Raw genomic sequence first — 18291 nt, 5'->3', positions numbered from 1 at the left:
AGCACAAACCGGCTCAAGTCTTATTTGTAGAAAATTTACTTACGATCTCAAATTATTGGTATATTAGATTATAGAAATTCAACAAACAAACATTTTTCACACTGTCTACTTACACTTCATAATTCAAAACACATCATGATATAAAACAGCCATTATGCCATAAAAGCATGTCCATATGAAGTCTGGTATGTATTTATATTCCAGCTTATACCCCCATATTGACAAATGCTGTTTTCAACCAACACACAATGTATTTTTCTGTACTATGATATGCTCCACGTGTTGGTTCCTGACTCCTGGAATTGTCAGACTTCCCATCATTTTTTGTTAATAAAATGGATGTATTATTGTATGGCATATTCTGGACAAACAATTTAGCTCCATGTAAATACACTAGCACTTATTTAAATACTTTCCAGCCATGAAAAGGTTTACTGTCCCAATTTTGGGCTTCCAAAGCAAACAGCAGTCAATCAGGGTTCAAATTAGTGGCCCACAGATAAGTGGATTATTGGCAGAATAATGTCCATTTCTATTAACATTGATGTGAATGCATTCCTTGAAAGAAAAAAAAAACACAACATGTAGAGTGATTCTTGAGTTTTGTTAACATGCACAGGATAGGGACAAGCTTTACACCACTCCTCCAAACTAAATCAGGATGAGGTTCAGGACTTTATTTGCTCCACTTAAGACTTTTGTCATACCAGCACACAGTATGTGCACAACAATAAGCCTCAAGCTTTCTCATACAGCACTCTACAGATATCCTGAGCAACCATCACTCACAGCTACCAAAGAGCCACAAATGAATAGGCTTTGAACTATACCGGATCAACACCATTCAGCCTGGGATGCAAAATCTGAATTTAAATCATGTTTATAGTGGCAGTAACCATTTCAGAAGCCTTGTTTCAAAGTATTTTAAGACTGTATTGTAAAGGTCCCTTCTGTAACCCCTGTTTAACTTGAATGATAGCAAACTTGTTGACCACTTTGGAAAATAAAACCCATTCCTAACACATTGCGTTCCTGAAGGATGCCAATCCATCAAGAGGTTTTACATGTAACTTGTGAAAGTTTAGCATTTTTCCATTTTTAAAGTTCCTTTCTTGAGACAAACAGATGGAAAATGGATAGACAAGCCAAGCTTCAGTGCAGTGTTCCACAGAACAGTGTCAGAAGTTAAGCAGCAATTACACCTCTAACTTTTTGATCTTCCTTTAATGTTTGCATGACATCACTCAGAGATGTGCTGTGTGTCTAAAAACAGGTTATAAAAGCTCAGAATAACAATACAAAATAAATAAATCACTAGCTTCCTTGGGGCATCTCTGCAACACCTGTGTTTGCATGTTGTGTTTATGCAACTGGTTTTCTGCTCTTGTAGAAACTCTGTACATCTGGCATGGGGAATGATTTTTACTTTGTAAGGGTAGTGTATGTTTTCTATATATATATATATATATTAAAAAAAACCACATACTGATTTAAGGTATCAGTGGAATACCACCAAAGGGACTAAACTAAAAGAGGGAGATCTTCAGGTTGTCTCCAAATTGAAAGAGACCGATAGATGGTGATATTAATGATGACCTAATCAAAAACACCCAACACTGAAGTCAAAAAACAACTTTAAAACTACAAGCATGTGTATGAGTGTACAAGTACTGCTGCCACGTGTGTGTGCGTGTGTATATGTTTCACAACATACGGCATAGATTTTCAGAGCCACAAGCTAAGTGCTTACAGGGAAAGGGTATTTGGGGACAGTGCGGCAGACTTGGAATGAGAGTGCCTTGGCCGAAGATCCATGGAATGCAAGCCCTGGCCACGAGCTGTGTGTTTAAAGCCAAAGGTGAATAAAACTAATGGCAGGGCCCAGCTGTTTGCAAGGCTCAGCGTGGTGATGGGGAGAAGCAGGAAAGGAGATGGTAATCCCAGCACTGCTGCTGCCCCAAGGCACTTGGAAAAGAATGAGGCCTATTGTTCTCTGCCAGTTGACTTGAGAGAGGGGGGTGAGAGAGTGGGAGTTGGGGCTGGCGCAGGAAGAGAGGAATACAGTTCATTTATAAAACAAAAAGCTTAACTATCAAAAACGATAGTTTGGTGTGTAGCAAACCTTTCCTAAGCAACAGACTCCTGACAGAACCTTTTCTGAGTTTAATCTCACCTTTATCAACCAATATCTTCTAGCAGGAAACACAAAGATCCAAAAAAGCAATTCCATGTTCATAACCAAGTCAAATATCTACTATCCTGCTCTTTCAAATTGGACCAGAATAAAACAATACACACCCTATAATTTTAAAAAGCCATAGATTGCAGTAAACTTCATCTGGAAAATGTATTTCATAGTGTTACTGCATTGCCCGGAATTCCTGAATGTGTTTTTAAACGGCAGCAAGGAAAAGCCTTTAATTATCTGTCAAGTCAGCTAGATTGTTTCCAAATACTTTGTACAATCTTTATTGACATTTCCTAGTTAGGATTAACTGCAGTTACAACTTTTATGTCTCAGCCACAGTGCTTCGTGATCCTTTTGATAGACTCCCTTCTGATCCCTACCAGCCAGAGGGGTTTAGAAAATAAACCCTTGTCTACATTATTTTTATAGATCCTACTGAACTGTCACAGTGATGTTGTAACTGTTATTGGTTCACATCCTGTAATGTATAAGACTGCGTGCGGTAGTCTAGTCTTGTCATGTCTCAGAAAGAAACTGCTGAAAGTACAATGATGGAACATAAGATGTTTTCCATCAAACAACAGGCAAATGTGCAGACAGAATATAATTATTATTAAAAGGTATGATGACTACCTTATTCGCAAAACTTGAATGCGAATAGTTATAGTTGCAGTATTTAAATACTGGTCGATATCGTGACAAAATGAAGCACATACTATTCCAAAAACAAACAAAAGCAAAGGAAAAAGCTGACAGAAAACTGAATGTGATGACATTAAAATTATTCAACAAACCCCACACATCTGTAAATGTTTATTTTATGGTCTGGAATGTACTGTATGTCTTTGCTGAATAATAATGACAGCCGTTTTTCCTATGCCTCGTCCATCCCTGAGAGCTATACGGGAGGGCTTATGCTGGAAAAATAATCATCAATACAAACAAGAAAACCAAAGAAAAAGAGCATCCTGAAAATCCACGAGGCCCTTATGTAATCATCTGCACACAACACACAACTTAACCCATTGTATTCAAAATTGGGAAGCATTAATACACAATGTATCCTATTACTGTTTCAATGGGTTTCCTGGCACACAAGATTCCCCAGTACTGAATTTATTTGGTATACAGGATAACATTAACTGTATCCCAGAACCTGTCCCTGGAGTCTAGACAGCTTTAAAGCTGCAATAACAAGCATCCCTCACAAGTTACACTGGCTAAAACATTAGTCACAGAAGACATCAGGCCTACACTACTTGGATTTGTATTTTTCAGTTGATAAAACCCCTTGACAAACAGTTCTTTAAAACACAATTATCTAAATCCAGTCTCTCGGCACAACCCTATCACTGTACTTCACACAGAGGTGTTTATTTCTTCTTCTTCTTCTTTTGGAAAGCACTCAGGCTTGACAACTTGTTACTACAAGCCTCAATCAACACACACTGCACACTATTAGGACAGGAAAGGAAGAACACAGCTCAGAAGCTTCTCAAGGCCCTTGTTTGATTTACATTCCCTGCCAATGGAGGAAAACCCACTGTAAACAATTTCCTCCATCCCTATCCCTGGCCGGAAGTAGAGATTGGACCATTAATTCTGATCCCCTCTCCCCATCTCGGCACCACAACCTTTTCAAATTGCAGAAGTTTCGGTAAATTGGTTTAGACCTACGATCAATACAACGTGTTAAGGGCTTCCACAATTACGTTAAATATCAATATTAAAATGGAGCACAGTTAAATACATAGAATAATGTATGGATACGCGCAAAGTGATTTGCATGTGCAAAACCCCCAAAATGCTGCTGTAAATCGTGTTTAGAAACTGTAAAGTCTGATTTTACTGGCCGCTAAAAATGCAGCATATGTAAAGAATGGTGTTCACCTGGCGTTCTGCACCCGCTATCAAATTTGCACTTTGTCATCATTAATCCATTAAAATTATATTAAAATGCATTCAAATGAAGAAAAGAGCATAGAATTGGGCAGGATCTGGATACTAAGCGGGCGCAAACATTATGATGTCATGTAAGGATTTTGCCTTGCACTTAGGCAATTGCTGACCCTCCAAAAATTTTACACCTCTTCTTACAAAGGTGTAAACCATTGTAGAAGCGAGTAACTAAGAGCTGTATAAAAGCACACACCTGTAGAGACCTGCCATTGGCTTCAGGATGGCTGCTGTAGTACACTTCCTCATGCGGCGACACTTGGCTCTTGTTGAGGAGAGACAGGAACACGTTCAGAGGAGAAGGGCAAGTCAAAGAAGACCCTGCGTATTCAATCCCAGGGTCACTTTGTTTGGGATGCCGCAGGATGCGGTGCTAAAGCATTATCGTCTCACTCCGCAGGTCATCCTAGATCTAATAGCTGAATTGAGGGATAATCTAGGGACCGCTACCCTTGCACATGTGAAAGTACTGTGTTCTCTGCACTAATTTGCCTCTGGTTCGTTTCAGACCACAGTTGGAATGTCTGGAGGGATAGCCCAATCCACCTTTTCCAGAGTGTTAGGCAAATTTCTGGATGTCATGCTGCCCTTCCTCTGACATTTTTTTTGGTTTGTATTCTCATGCTCCACAAATGTCATACAGCGCCTACTGCCCTCTGTAATCCTAACTCTGCAAGTGTGGCTGCTAAATAGACCGATGCGCTCATTGAGACCCTCATTAGCATAATTGCGGATCATTATTTGTGCATGTTGAGTAATTTGCATTGCTATGAAGCTTACATAGGGCGTAGTGCAAAATAATTGCCTGGCCACAATGCAATTTGAATTTTTTGCACTGCGTGCCTATGCTTACATCACCCCCAGTTTAAGGGTTGATCAAGAATCAAAATCAACAAAGTTTCAAACAGTGACAGTCCTGACTTTCTCAGGTTAACATACTACTGTTCAGCACAATATGCTTCTAGAAAATCCTGTCTAGTGCTATTTAAACACATGGCTTTACTGGCTTTAGTAGGCTCCACCACAAAGTTAATTGAGATAACAGAAAATGTTCCGATAAAACACAACATAAATTTTGATGCCGTGAGTATATATTGTGCAATGGTTCTCATACAGTAGCACACAGCAGGAATGCAAATAAGAGTTTGATTCATTCCTACTTTTACTGTGAGTTTAATAAAATACCTGAGCTTGTTACCTATAGATTGGGGCTAATCAAGCACATAAATAAAACCTGGATTGAGTGAAACTGCTATATTATAGGTGTCTTATTTACAGTGAACTAGGTTTGTCTTATACCAATGGTATATAAAGATATGAAAATTATGCCACTGTGATACCATTGTAGTTGCCCTTGTGCTAGAATTGCCCCTTGGTAAATGTATCTTTTTGTAAGGGAAATATCATTAATATTTCTTCACAGGAAAAAAAAAAGGAATCCTCTTTTTGGCTCCAAACTACGGAGGCCAGTCAAGTTAGACATGCCTGTAAATCAGACCAGTGACATTTGAAGATCAACACATAGAAAATTAAGCTTGATCATCGCTGTGGGTAGGAAATTAAAACTGCAGAAACAGCAGTTACATTTATAGTTAACATTTGTGGTTAACAAAATTAGAGTAAGTTATCATAACAATATAGTTAAAGTGAACATTTAAATAACAGGTAGATGCCTGTTAAAAATGCTCCAAAAAATTACAAAGAGCCTATCCTTAAATGAGGACAATGGAACTTAATGGGTTAAGGAGAGAAGACAGCTGGGATAGCGCTACACTGTTATGTACAGCTGGCCACTGGCAAGTAACATTCCTTCTATAATGTATATATATATATATATATATATATATATATATATATATATATGGGATTATCTATGTAGATGAAAATGCACATCAGAATGCTTCATCATCTTATAGATAACACAAGGTCAGCTAGTAACGAGAAATTACTAACAAAGGTCTTTTTATGAAGAACAACTAAAATTATTAAAATATTCACATGCCAACTAACCAAAAGTATGCTTATGGCTTAATTATAACCAAGACTACATTCCTTACTGGCCTAATTATACGAAGATCTGCCTCCCGGTTCCTAATTCTAGAATAAAATGGAATTTGATCTTTAATTTATGGAGGTTAAATTTGGGTCTAAGACACAAAGGCATACTGTGGTTTCCGTTGTCACAAAGTTGTATGTTAAGGTGGTATTGATGAACAATGATTGAGATAACTCAAAACATCAAACTTACAGTGCCACCTTAATCTTTTCAGTGTCGATATCAGATATAATGGTTTATTTAAGGGCCACGGTCACACAGTTCAAGAGGTCAGACAGGCTCCCTTCATCTTTCAAAGCATAATATCATAGATCAGGGACAGTGACACACTGTGAGGATGAAGTGTACAGCAGTCGTAGGCACAGACTGCATTATAGCTGATAAGAATTTGTAGTAGCAAACTTCAAAAGACTTTTCAATAATTTCAGTCCAAAAAAAAAAAAAAAACACTTTCAAATAATTTAACTAGTCATACCAACATAAAAGTGTTTTCTTTGTATGTTTGATTATTTTGATAACTTTTCAGAAAAGTTATCAAAATAATCAAAATAAAAGAAAAGTGATAACTTTGCACTTGAGATCTAAAATGTTCCATGCACACAACCGTAGGAATACGTTATGTATGAACAGACTCATCCCCCTATTTATTCAAGCTAGAAGGGATGTTGGATATTAAAATACATCTAGGAGAAATGCTGAGGTTGATTAATGAAATCAGGACATTGAATAACATAAATCAAACTAATCCTGATTAGGGTTAAAAAGGAACAGCAACAATGCGTAGATCCCAGGGTGCAGCAACAGTAAGGAATACGCTTGTGGTAAATAATACACAGCATTCGCAAATCCTTTAATGAAAAAGGAGCGTGCATCTTAGTGGTAACGTGAGAGGCTGTGCTTGCATCTTAAAATAGGAAAAGAATGTCTAAAATGCTTCCTCAAATAAATCGAAGATCCTGTTAAAAGAGCCTCCGCATGTGACTCTACACAGTAAAATTCTATAATGCTGTGCACAGTACGCTGTCTGAGCTGGTTACAGCAGAAGGACTTACTATTTAAAGCAAGAGGGATATAATACAAGAGGAGGGTGGAGAGCCTGGAAGAGTCAGGCTCTTCAGTGTTCTGTTGCACATGTGCTTGATGTCACATTTACTGTATATGGCACTTCCTGAGAGGGGGATAATATTGGAAAAAAATGACAAATAAGCTTTTGCGCTGTAATTTTGCAATTAAGAGGGCGCGAGCAGGTTTGGGAGGCAGAGAGACTGTTAGCTTCACACTCAATGCCGCTCCAGTTTGCTCTCCCCTCCGTCTTCCTGGGCACACATTCTTCCAGACAGGCAGAGACTTGTTCCAGCTGATCTGAAACCCACCAATCTGTACATTCCTCTTCGGCATTTACTGTGATCACTTCACCACCAACATCAGGTGTGTGCTGTTTACCTGTGGAAACTGCCTACCTGTTCTGACATCTGGATACAGAATTCAGAGCTGCCAGTTATGCAAGGTTGTAACTATGGAAACAGGTAAACCCAGGCCCTTGCCTGGAGCCCCAAAAAGACTTGGCTCTTTTTTAATGCTGTCTATTTTTTCATAAAATATTTGACAGCAGCTGGCATTTAACGTCACTGAGGTTTTTATTGCTGTATCCCGTTGTTCAAAGGAAACTTGCTGTTCAGATTTCATTGCTTTTCAGTTTCTTTCTTAAAAAAACACGTAGCTACACTAAAAAGTGCATAATTCATACAGCTCGTGTGTGATTGCGATACACTAAATCTGAAAGAAGAAAAGCAAAACAAAAATCACTCACAGAAATGATTGTATTGTGTTAAAATCACCACTGGAAAGAATAACACTAATTGGCTCAACCCTTATAAAATTTTACCTCTGTACTTTTGCATGGCATTGTTGTAGTTTTATCATGTTTTAGATGCATTTACCACAGTTTACCCTGGTTTTATATGCTTTACCATACCTCGCTATTCTTTACAATGCTTACTTATGCTTTATTAAACATTGCTATGCTTTTAAGATGGCAAACTTAAATAAGAGAAATAGTGGTTTCTGTTCATTAAGGTAACCAGCATCAGGCCATGACAATACCTGCTTACATCAATTAATTACACATCATAAAAAAAGAAGTGCAATACATCATTACTGAACTGCCTAATTAAAGTGCTTTAGGGGCACTATAGGAGTGTTTACCAGACTTGTATATAAAGGTACAAGAGACTATAAAAACTGACTCCACTGGGACTCATTGTACACAGTAGCTAGAGCCAACATGCTGAACACAGATATGCAGTTTCTTCTCTCCTCTAGTGCATCAACTGTTCGTAGAGAAAAAAAAAACCTGGAGGTACAATAAAGTTACATAAATCACCACTGTTACTCAATAAAATAACACAGTGGGTGGTTCAGTTTTTACTGCATACTGGAAAAAGACAAGGTCAATCATGAACAAATTATGTTTTGTGATATATCTGTTTAGAAGTTATGCTTTGTTACACATGGTTGACATAATAATTTAAACACCTCAGATAGACGGTTGGTTGTGGTAACAATAAAATGAGTGCAAGCGCATGGCTGCTGTTCAGAAGCCTAAGGAATTCAGCTTACTGTACTAGTATACAAGGTACAAGTTCTCTTGAATACTAGAATTATTATATGAAGCTTGCTTTTATTTTAAATAAATAAAAAATACTAACAGTCAAAAAAAGTCTCCAGACTCCACCTAACCCGGGGATACAGAGCTGCATTGAAAGAGTTAACTGCACAACACACACATGCCCACATCTACCTCACCAACCCCCCACCCCCTACAGCTGCCTTAGACCCGATGCTTCAAATCCCGCTGGGATGGCAGGAGCTCAGAGGAATGTGGAAAAGGGCCTGAAACCCAATACTTTATTTTTATTTTGTGCTGTTTGTCAGCAAAGAGAGAGATCTCTCTATCCACAGCCACCAGCAGCTAGAGGGCTACACCAGTAACCAAGATCAAGGGGTTTGCCCTCCGACGGCCACTGTGGCCATAATTCATGGTAGTTTTAAGCTACGCAAGGCCAGGTGCCCCACCCATCTCAATTACATTTAATAGGGCTACCGAGTGCTTAACCCTTCCCTATTCAATTGACCTAAATCTGCCTCCAAGAACTAGGCTCTATCCACTTGGCCACACTTCCTCAGATCTAACCACTAGACCAAACAGCTTTCCAGCATCTCAACTCTAACTCTAAAGCTACCCTGCCTCCCAGTTTCTCACCTCTAACCAACAAGCCACACAGCCTTTCAGTCCTCAGCTGCAGTCCCTGAAAACCTTAACTATGCTACACTGTTTCACAGCACATGGTCAAATTAGAACAGGAAGATACATTAATTTGGTCCATGAATCACATTATTTACCAACTAAGTAATGACTGAGACTAAAGCCCTTCTGTATTGAATTTGAAAGAAAGACTTGAATGTTTTATGGAATCCTGAAATACTGCAGCCTTTGACCTATACCCCATTTGCAGTAATCAACCCACTAAAACATGCCTTTACTCTGTGGTGCCAGTATATTGTTATACTCAAAAGATTTACAGATCCAAATTCTTGGAATATCATCAATAGTGTGTAAATGTGCCCAATGCAAAGAAAATAAAATACTTTTGGCCACCTGGATCGTATTGAAGCCATTTCCCTACCTTTTATTGGCTTTGGAAATTATTTTACTGGTTCCATTGCAAAGCGTTTGTAGGATCTAAAAGTCAGGGATTTCAACCATGTCCACTCAAGCTAATGAATTAACAAAAATAGTTAACAAGAATACCTAAAGCAAAAAAAAAAGTGAATGTAAGAAAGATTAAGCAAAAAAACAACATTCCAAGTCTGCAGAGTTCATGAGAATAGTCACATCAGGTTGTGTTAAATGCGCCAGTGGAAATGGTAGCTTCTGGTGCTTTATTATTAATCCAAGACGGCCACATTGAGCAGTTAATTTGTTTGTTTGATTTCCTCCAGTAGCGGCATAGGGTACCTCAGTGTCTTCATTGTAACAGCAAATAAGAAAAGGGAAGTCTTGTAGTTTGAGCAGAAGAGGGTTGAGAGAGAGAGACACAGAGAAGACCATGAGCTAAGCCACTAGAACTCTTAAACATTCAGTTCTGCTGAATTTAGGAATACTAAAAGAAACGCAATGTCTGTAAATTCAACGGCCAATGTCTTTTCAGTGTCTTCACTTCTAGTGGGAATGTTTGCCATTGGATTTATTTAGTTTCTTTTACCACGGGATCTGATCCCAAAGAGAAAGCTATTCTTTTGGGCTTGATTGTGTGTATGCCATGCAGAAGTGTAAATTCAGGCCCAAATAAGGAACTTGGGCTTGTCTCCGCGTAAGGCTCCTTCATACCTCCTCTATACCTCATTTGGGATTCCCCAAGTCACTGTAACCAAAATAAAATACTTTTTATTCACACTACTGTACTGCCACGACAGAAGATTAACACCGGAAGATTCTCCTGAGGGGTCCCACTCAAACTAATTGTTGCCTTTATCTTTTGGCCAGTAATGGGTTTATAGATTTCTTATATTATAAATATGGCACTAATTACAGTTACAAATAAATACAAAATTACGCATCTTCCCCCCAACTTTATACACCCGATACCTTGGCTTGGGCTCCACGTCGAGTTTCTGCCTGTCACCAATGGGGATGACAGTATATGAGAAATTCAGTATACAGGGGAACTCATTGTTTGCAGCTGTGGGAAATGGAGGGGGACCAATAACACACTGTATAGCCTCAACATGCCAGAAGCAAGTTACAAACCTTCACCTGAACCAAGGTACAGGTCCAGGGTTTTTTTTTCTTTTCTTTCTTGTATCCCAATTCAGTTCCATTGCCTCAGCCAACTCCCACTGCATAGCAGTGAGTTCAGACTTTAGTGTGAACTGATCTTAATTAGCATCATCCTACAGGTCTGCCCATTACCCCTACTATTTGCCATCTGCACGGCACTACAGAAAATGTTTAATCTAATACACAATACTATATACACATTTAAAACCAAAGAATAACTTACCGGATAATGAAAAACATTATTTTATTTTTAATGCACAAGCATTTTATAAGTTAAACACTGTTCCTCTAAATGTCTACAGTTTTACTGGCAAAGACAGCAAATAAGTACTTACAGGATAATGGAAACTATTTTTTGGGGGTGGGGGGTGGGGTTTAAATCACATTAACCTATTAGCTTTCCTATTATGTGGACTGCCAATTCTTATATATATATATATATATATATATATATATATATATATATATATATATATATATATATATACACAGTATATATATATATTCAGCACACATTTACTTCTAGAAGAATTTACACTCAACCCACCCTCTTTTTTTTCTTACATGTTTTGTGGTTAGGAAGCTGAAAAGCAAAGTATCTCCTGCTGGCAATCAGTTTGACAGGTACAATTTACAGACTACATTCATATGAGCCAGTTACCAAAGTAAGTTGAAGTGGGTTTGCCCCATTCACAATGCAGGAAACAAAGCAAAACACAAGGCTGTTTTTACTTTAAAGATCCTGCAGAGGACATTACAAAAGACTCACTCCATTGTACACATTCTCACACGAAGGAATCTGCCTGTTCCCCTAATTACTTATTCACCCCATCATTGGTTAACAAGGTAGGCCTGCTCTGTATCAATTAGAGTTAAATAGCAGCACAATCTGCAATTGCTGTTTTATGAATATTAAAAAGACAACTTAACTTAAGGATGCTAAAGTTCTTGTGTGGAGCATATAGATCAATCAAAAAACAATGGACTCTTCAATTTCTTAAGCGCCCTGGGAACCAATGAAAATAACTTCCCTGAAAACAAATAAGGGACACCCTCTTAGGATCCAAGGTCTGTATCAAATTGCAGTAATAAGGGAACAACAAAAAATCCTATTTGTCTTTGCAGAGGTGGAAATAGGACTCCCATTGCATAGCAGTTTGATCCATTCCTGGCTTTACTAGGAATTGAATACGACACACCTGGGCCTGTTACCTATACAGACACTGTGGCCAATTAAGGGTGTATTAAAACTTGAAATGGGTTAAACTGTTCTGCAATAGGAGTTTGATTTCCATTCCTGTCTTTGTCATTGTGTATATACATAATTCAGCAACTGCACACTCTGGTGTTCAGAGCCATAACCGAAGGACTCAAATATATCTGTGCTAACATACTAATACATCGCAAAAGAGGAGATGTGGTGAGATTGAAACAAATCCAGTTTTTACAGTTAAAATTGTGATCCATGAAATGCATTCTGTTATTACAATCTATTTTCCAGTTTCTCCCGTAACCTTCCTTTGATGTGGCTATTTGTAGGTATGTAAACCATGACACTAACAAATTGGCCTCTGGGTATAATATAATGATGACCCCTGTGAGTGCCCGCGTAAACAAGAGCAGCAGCGTCTCCTTTCTTTAAACAGAGACAGCATGCACGTTTCAGACCATTCACTCACATATCATCAATCTTTAGTGAAGGCAGTCAACAACCAGATTTTAAATACGGATATTAGTTATCACAAAACGGGATAACTACCCGTCTGCATTCATTATTTCATAAACACAACAGTCAAACAAGTGTGTTGTTTATTCTTAACATCGTCAATTGAGCGAATTGATAGAAACGATCCCAAGAGCCATTATCTGAGACGCGTATCCTCTTGGAGTATAAATGAATCCACTTATTCCAGGACCTGCATCGGCCCTCCGATCATTTTCCACGTAAAACTATTTGCATAGTCAACAGGATCACGACAATTCTAGCAAATGCAAACAACTAAAGAAAAAAAAAAAGATTAGGGACTTCTTTCCGTAGCCGTAAGGGATTATACATTTGTCCAATTGTCCCCAAGGCTACCATAAAGTACAATAAAATGCTGCGTGCTGCGAACGGTAATATTAAACCAGCTGTATTAATTAAACTACAGTGACCTCAACACCGCTTTAATCCGTGTGCTTACTTTTTAAAATTATATTCTCGATGGCTAATATACTGAAAGTTCATCGTACAATACTAGGTTTCAAATCCCTGCACTGTAACGACTTCAGCAGAACACATACAGTATATGGTTAATGACAACGAAGCCACTTTTCAAACTTTTTGAGTTAGTACTACAGATTGTAGTTATTAATCTCGGCATTCGTGGGTTGCGTATTTGCATTTAAATAACATGATTTACAATTTCAGACAGATGTGATGGTGGTGCTTTCTGGTTACGATTACAGGGCATGCAGGCAACAACACTATACCGGGGTCTCCAGATGAAACAAATGGAAGCAAATAATACATTACATTTGAGGAGTTGTTGCATCTGCGTAACTAACCGATCTACTTTTTACAAGGAGAGCACGGAAGTGACTCCACAATGGAACTTAACTGCAGCAGCGGCGGTGAATCGGAACAAAACGTTTCCCGTTGTACAGCATTTTAAACCAAGATGCATTTATTTATAATTTAAAACAGGAATTAATACCTCAGAAGTGCACATGTTTTTTTTTTTGTTTTTTTTTAAGCAGCGCTTCCTTTATCCCAAAACAAAACACAGTGATTGTGGATTGCAAGTACATCAAATCAAGACACAATTTAAATTTGGCCATAGGCGACAGTGTAATCTACTCGACCATGAAAAGGCTTGAAAATGACACCACTGGCTAAAGTTAATTGCAGCCCTTCTCGAAACTGGGTGATGACCTGAATCTAATGGTTTATCCTATATTTTAAAGACATAGCTAGTCATTAAAGCGGAGGCTACAACAGTAAACATGTCATACAGTCATTACATGTATTCACTATGGGATTAACAGTAACAAAACACTTTTAGACCCAGTTATACACATTCTAGGCTTATACGGAGGTTTTGACAAAATACATCTACTGTCCGGTAACCAATAAGTTATAAGTTTGCATCAAAATGATTTTACTTGTGCAAAATATGAAAAACAAACAACAACAAAAAATGAAATTATTAATTTACCCTCAAAGTCTGACAGTATCCCCTCCAAATGATCATTCACAGACAGGTCCGACATCCTGACAGATTCGCCGGTCCCACTAAACTCCCCAAATTTGCACAATTTTCTTCCTTTTTTCCCCCTCACAAAAGACGCAGCTGAAAATGAATGTCTATCTTTTCCAAAGCAGTATCTTCACTTGGCTGAACTCTAATCCGTGTTGGATAACAAAACGTTAAACAACGGCAACCTCTTTACACACAAGCGCTGTCCTATGCTGGTGGAATTAACTGCACATCCTAATGCGCACAGCTGTAGTGTCTCTTTGGCTCTCTCATACTCGCTGAGAACAAATGGCCCTTAGCTAAGCCTCCTCCCCTTCGGAAAACGAAAAAAAAAGCCCAACCCCAAACCCGTATTGGCTGGATCACACTTCATGCTTCACCTACCCATCACTTAAGAAATCTGGGTTTCTCTTTCTTTTTTTTTCTTGCTATCCTTTTTTTTGTTGTTTAATTACCCCTTCCCTGTCCAGACCTTTCAATGCTCATGACACTTTGGAGAGACGCTAAAACAATCTCCTGGCACCATTTATCTTGTATTACTTTTCTGGTATCCTGGCAAAATGTAATATGTTTAAACCCCATTGCAGAAGATTTTTTTTCATTTACATAAAGCACAGGGACCTTCTCATTTGACAACAGAGGGGAATTACAACAAAGCCATTGAAATTAAATTCAGAGAATACTATACTCTGTATAAGTGAGAAATAAAATCTTTGTCCAATTTTTGCTGTGACATTTAATGGTTGAAGACTTTTTAATAGATTAAACACCCAACCTTCATGACTGCTTTCACAGACCCCATAGCACTTGGGCTACCCAATGTTACTTTAAGCATTTAGTATCTATAGTCATATGTATACTTTTGTATTCATTTCAAATTTTGCAATGATTTTCACATATATTATTCAATTAAAATGGGTCACAATGTAGCCCGAACAAATGCAACGTTTAGTACTTTCTCAGCCTTATTTTGGGTGAAAGATGAGGGAGCCACTGTCATAGCTGAAGATTGACTATCAGCTTCCCCACTGACAGCCCTGGCATACACGTGGATCAGCGTGCATGTAAGGTTTAAGGTAACCCCACAGAGCGTCATAAAGGCACTGACAATTGACCTTAGTGGCAGAGACAACCTTGGGGGCTCTGGCCAGCCCTCCCGCTGGATCCCACACAGCACCAACCCAGATTGTGAAATTGCCCTTGCCGGATACTTATCCTTACCTGATGACACTTTCATCTGTACGGGGTTGTTTTAATATGAGAAATAGTTCACTGTTATGCTGCAGTACTTCCAAAAAGGGTCCCTTCCTACGTGTGTAATGAGTTACAATGCTCCATGTTATCCAAAACCATATCTTTCTAGCAGTATTGTACACATGCAGCAATAAATACATATGGTACAGTACATGCAAGGCTGTTTTTTGGAGTGTGAAGTTGCAAGTTAAAACTAAAGACTATACATGCATTCGAAAGGTCAGCCTAAGTCTAAAACAAACACTCCTGTGCAGCCCTGTCTTAAGGGTAAGCCACTGTTACTTGGCTTGTAATTGGGCAAATGGGATGCTTTACAATGCTTTAACCTTACTCTGCCTGCTCTGAAATCAGACCTTGTCCAGTCATCCAGTCTGCATTCCTTAAAGGTGGACACAAGCTTTGTGCCATTCTGTGCACAATAAAGGCATCGGGTCTGCTGCTGCCTGTTTTTGAGTGACATCTGCAAGATCAGCTGGTGGTCAGGGAAGAAAAAACTACACTGGTATGTCCCTGCATTTGTGTGCCTGTAAGTTTGATTCTCCACTGAGACATAAAGAATGTTTGTAAAAGCAAAACAATGCATTAAATGCTAGTCGTTTACTGACTTTTCTGTAGATCATTTATTTGACAATGCGACAACTTTGTTACGTTCTCCATTTTGCTTTTGAATAGGATCACTGACTCTAGCTGCAGGCTGTTTCTGGGTTACACTGTAAAATAATTTTCAATGTATGTACAACACCTTGCTTAACCCTTCTTCTGGTGGGGTATACATTAGTGGAGTCTCTTGTTCATACATTTGTCATACTTCTATTCCTTGATACTGCTGGGTTTTATTTTTTATATATTGTACTTTTATATTTTATATTTAATCTTTCCAACTGTTCCAGTAAATTACTTGCCTCTCTTCTCACTGTAAATAACATACCATTAAATAGTTTTCAGTCTATTTCAAAGAACAGGAAACTTAGACGGAGTTCTTAGAACATTCACTGCTGGTTTCACAGAGCCCGATTAGCAACAATCTTGGACTACCTTGCTTTAGGTAACATTAGACAGTTTAACATTGGCAGGTACAATGTAAAGCAGTTTAAAAAGAGGAAAACGTGAAATTAAGCCAGCTTCCTTCGCTGGTGTTTATTTGAATCCCCATCTGTCTTATTTGAATTGGCAGGGCTTACTTCATCTCCATTTCTTTTAGAGAGAGCAAGAATGCAGCTGACATAAACAAATATTTTTCTTTGAAGGGGGCCACACCAGCTGGCCAGTTGGAGGTCCGTGTTTTCACTTGATATCGCCGTGTTGCAAATTCATATTTGACCCTAATCGCCGGCGGAGCGCAAGAACACTACAACATTAAAAAAATATGTAAGACTTGTTTGGTTATGTTTCATGAATATTAAAACTTTTCATATCTCAAAACAGATATTATTTCTACCCTACTAAATTGAAACAAATACTGGGTTGCTATTGGATCCACTTATGATATTGAACTGAATTCAAAAAGTATAATACTTTTGTGTGTTGAAACACTATAGACCCCCTTGACTTAAAGACTGCTTGCTAGTACAGTAGATTCAAACCAATTGTCTGAAGATCCTTCACTAACAGTTTAATGTCAACTATGCGATTATCTCCAGTGAAGTGTTTTATGGTTAGTGTAACTAGGAGTTTATTTCAGAGAACAGTATTACCCCACATACTCGATAACCATCGTGTAACCCAGCCCGGTGCGTGTGACATTGATCGAGTCAGCTGATGAGCTGTTTCAATAGACTGAACGTAGAAGACACATTTTCTATACGTAAACCCGAAGATATATTTGACTTTAAAGGCGTTGTTTAATAGAACAAGTGTTTTGAACGTAATACTCTATTCCGATGGGAGTTTATGTAATCTAACCGTCCAGGGCCCTCAGTAGACTGCCATATGTGCCAGATTTCATGGAAGCCTTGCAGCACACCCAGATTGCAATCAGCACTTTCCCGTATTACCATTGCCACCCCCTCCCTTTATTTATGAAGTTCCTGTTATTTCACCCCTAAATAGCTTTCTATAAGAGGGAGAGTGCTGTATTTAAAATATACAACACTTCCCCAAGGGAAGGCTATAGGAAATGGATGTATTTGTATATCTGTTGATGTTTACTAATTTCCATTCATTATTATTGTATTATTGCTTTTATTACATTATTAACTGATGAAGAGTATGAGACGTCATGACTGGTGACAGTTCTCTGGGCAAATAGGACAGCGTTTCCACTGTCCATTATTATTACTGCATATAGTTTTATAGAGTTATATAGAGTGCACACATTAATGAACTTTGCATATAACAGTTTAAGCCTGTTGTACAAAAAAGTTTCAAATGCTCTTCTGTCGGGATAGATGACGGCATCCCTACAGCTCCCTCTAGTGGACAGAGTTTGCTACGGCGTGTAGATGTTTCTAGATTTTATTACTATTATTTTCACAGTGAGTAAAAATCTAAACTTCTAAACACTACGTTTAAAAAATATTCAGCAATGGATATCATGTAAAACAAATAATTCCAATTAAAAAAATAATATATTTTAAAATAATAAAATATTTTTGATATAGAAGTCTTGTGCAGGATGTCACAAATGTATGGCATTAAAAATAGTCACAAAAGCACATTGTAAAATTCTAACAGGACACGTAGGCCAGTGTCTTCTACTCAAGGGCAGCTCTAATGAGCCACACAACCTCTCTCCCTCAAGCTTGTTTTGCTCTTTAAA

At 38.2% G+C, this 18291-nt stretch overlaps 1 protein-coding gene across 2 annotated transcripts in view; it reads right to left on the bottom strand.

Annotated features, from left to right (window-relative positions):
• Positions 1-14541, bottom strand: part of LOC117431487 (neuronal-specific septin-3-like) — a 79740-nt gene extending 65199 nt beyond the window's left edge. For both annotated transcript variants that reach the window (XM_034052431.3, XM_034052432.3), the window contains exon 1: positions 14238-14541. In XM_034052431.3, coding sequence (XP_033908322.3) covers positions 14238-14292 — 55 coding nt within the window. In that variant the 5' untranslated portion in view covers positions 14293-14541. The remainder of the gene's footprint in view (positions 1-14237) is intronic.
• Between the last annotated feature and the right edge of the window lie 3750 nt (positions 14542-18291).

The sequence above is a fragment of the Acipenser ruthenus genome, chromosome 22, assembly GCF_902713425.1.
Source record: "Acipenser ruthenus chromosome 22, fAciRut3.2 maternal haplotype, whole genome shotgun sequence".
Classification (NCBI taxonomy): Eukaryota; Metazoa; Chordata; class Actinopteri; order Acipenseriformes; family Acipenseridae; genus Acipenser; species Acipenser ruthenus.
This window is presented reverse-complemented; position numbering and strand designations above follow the sequence as displayed.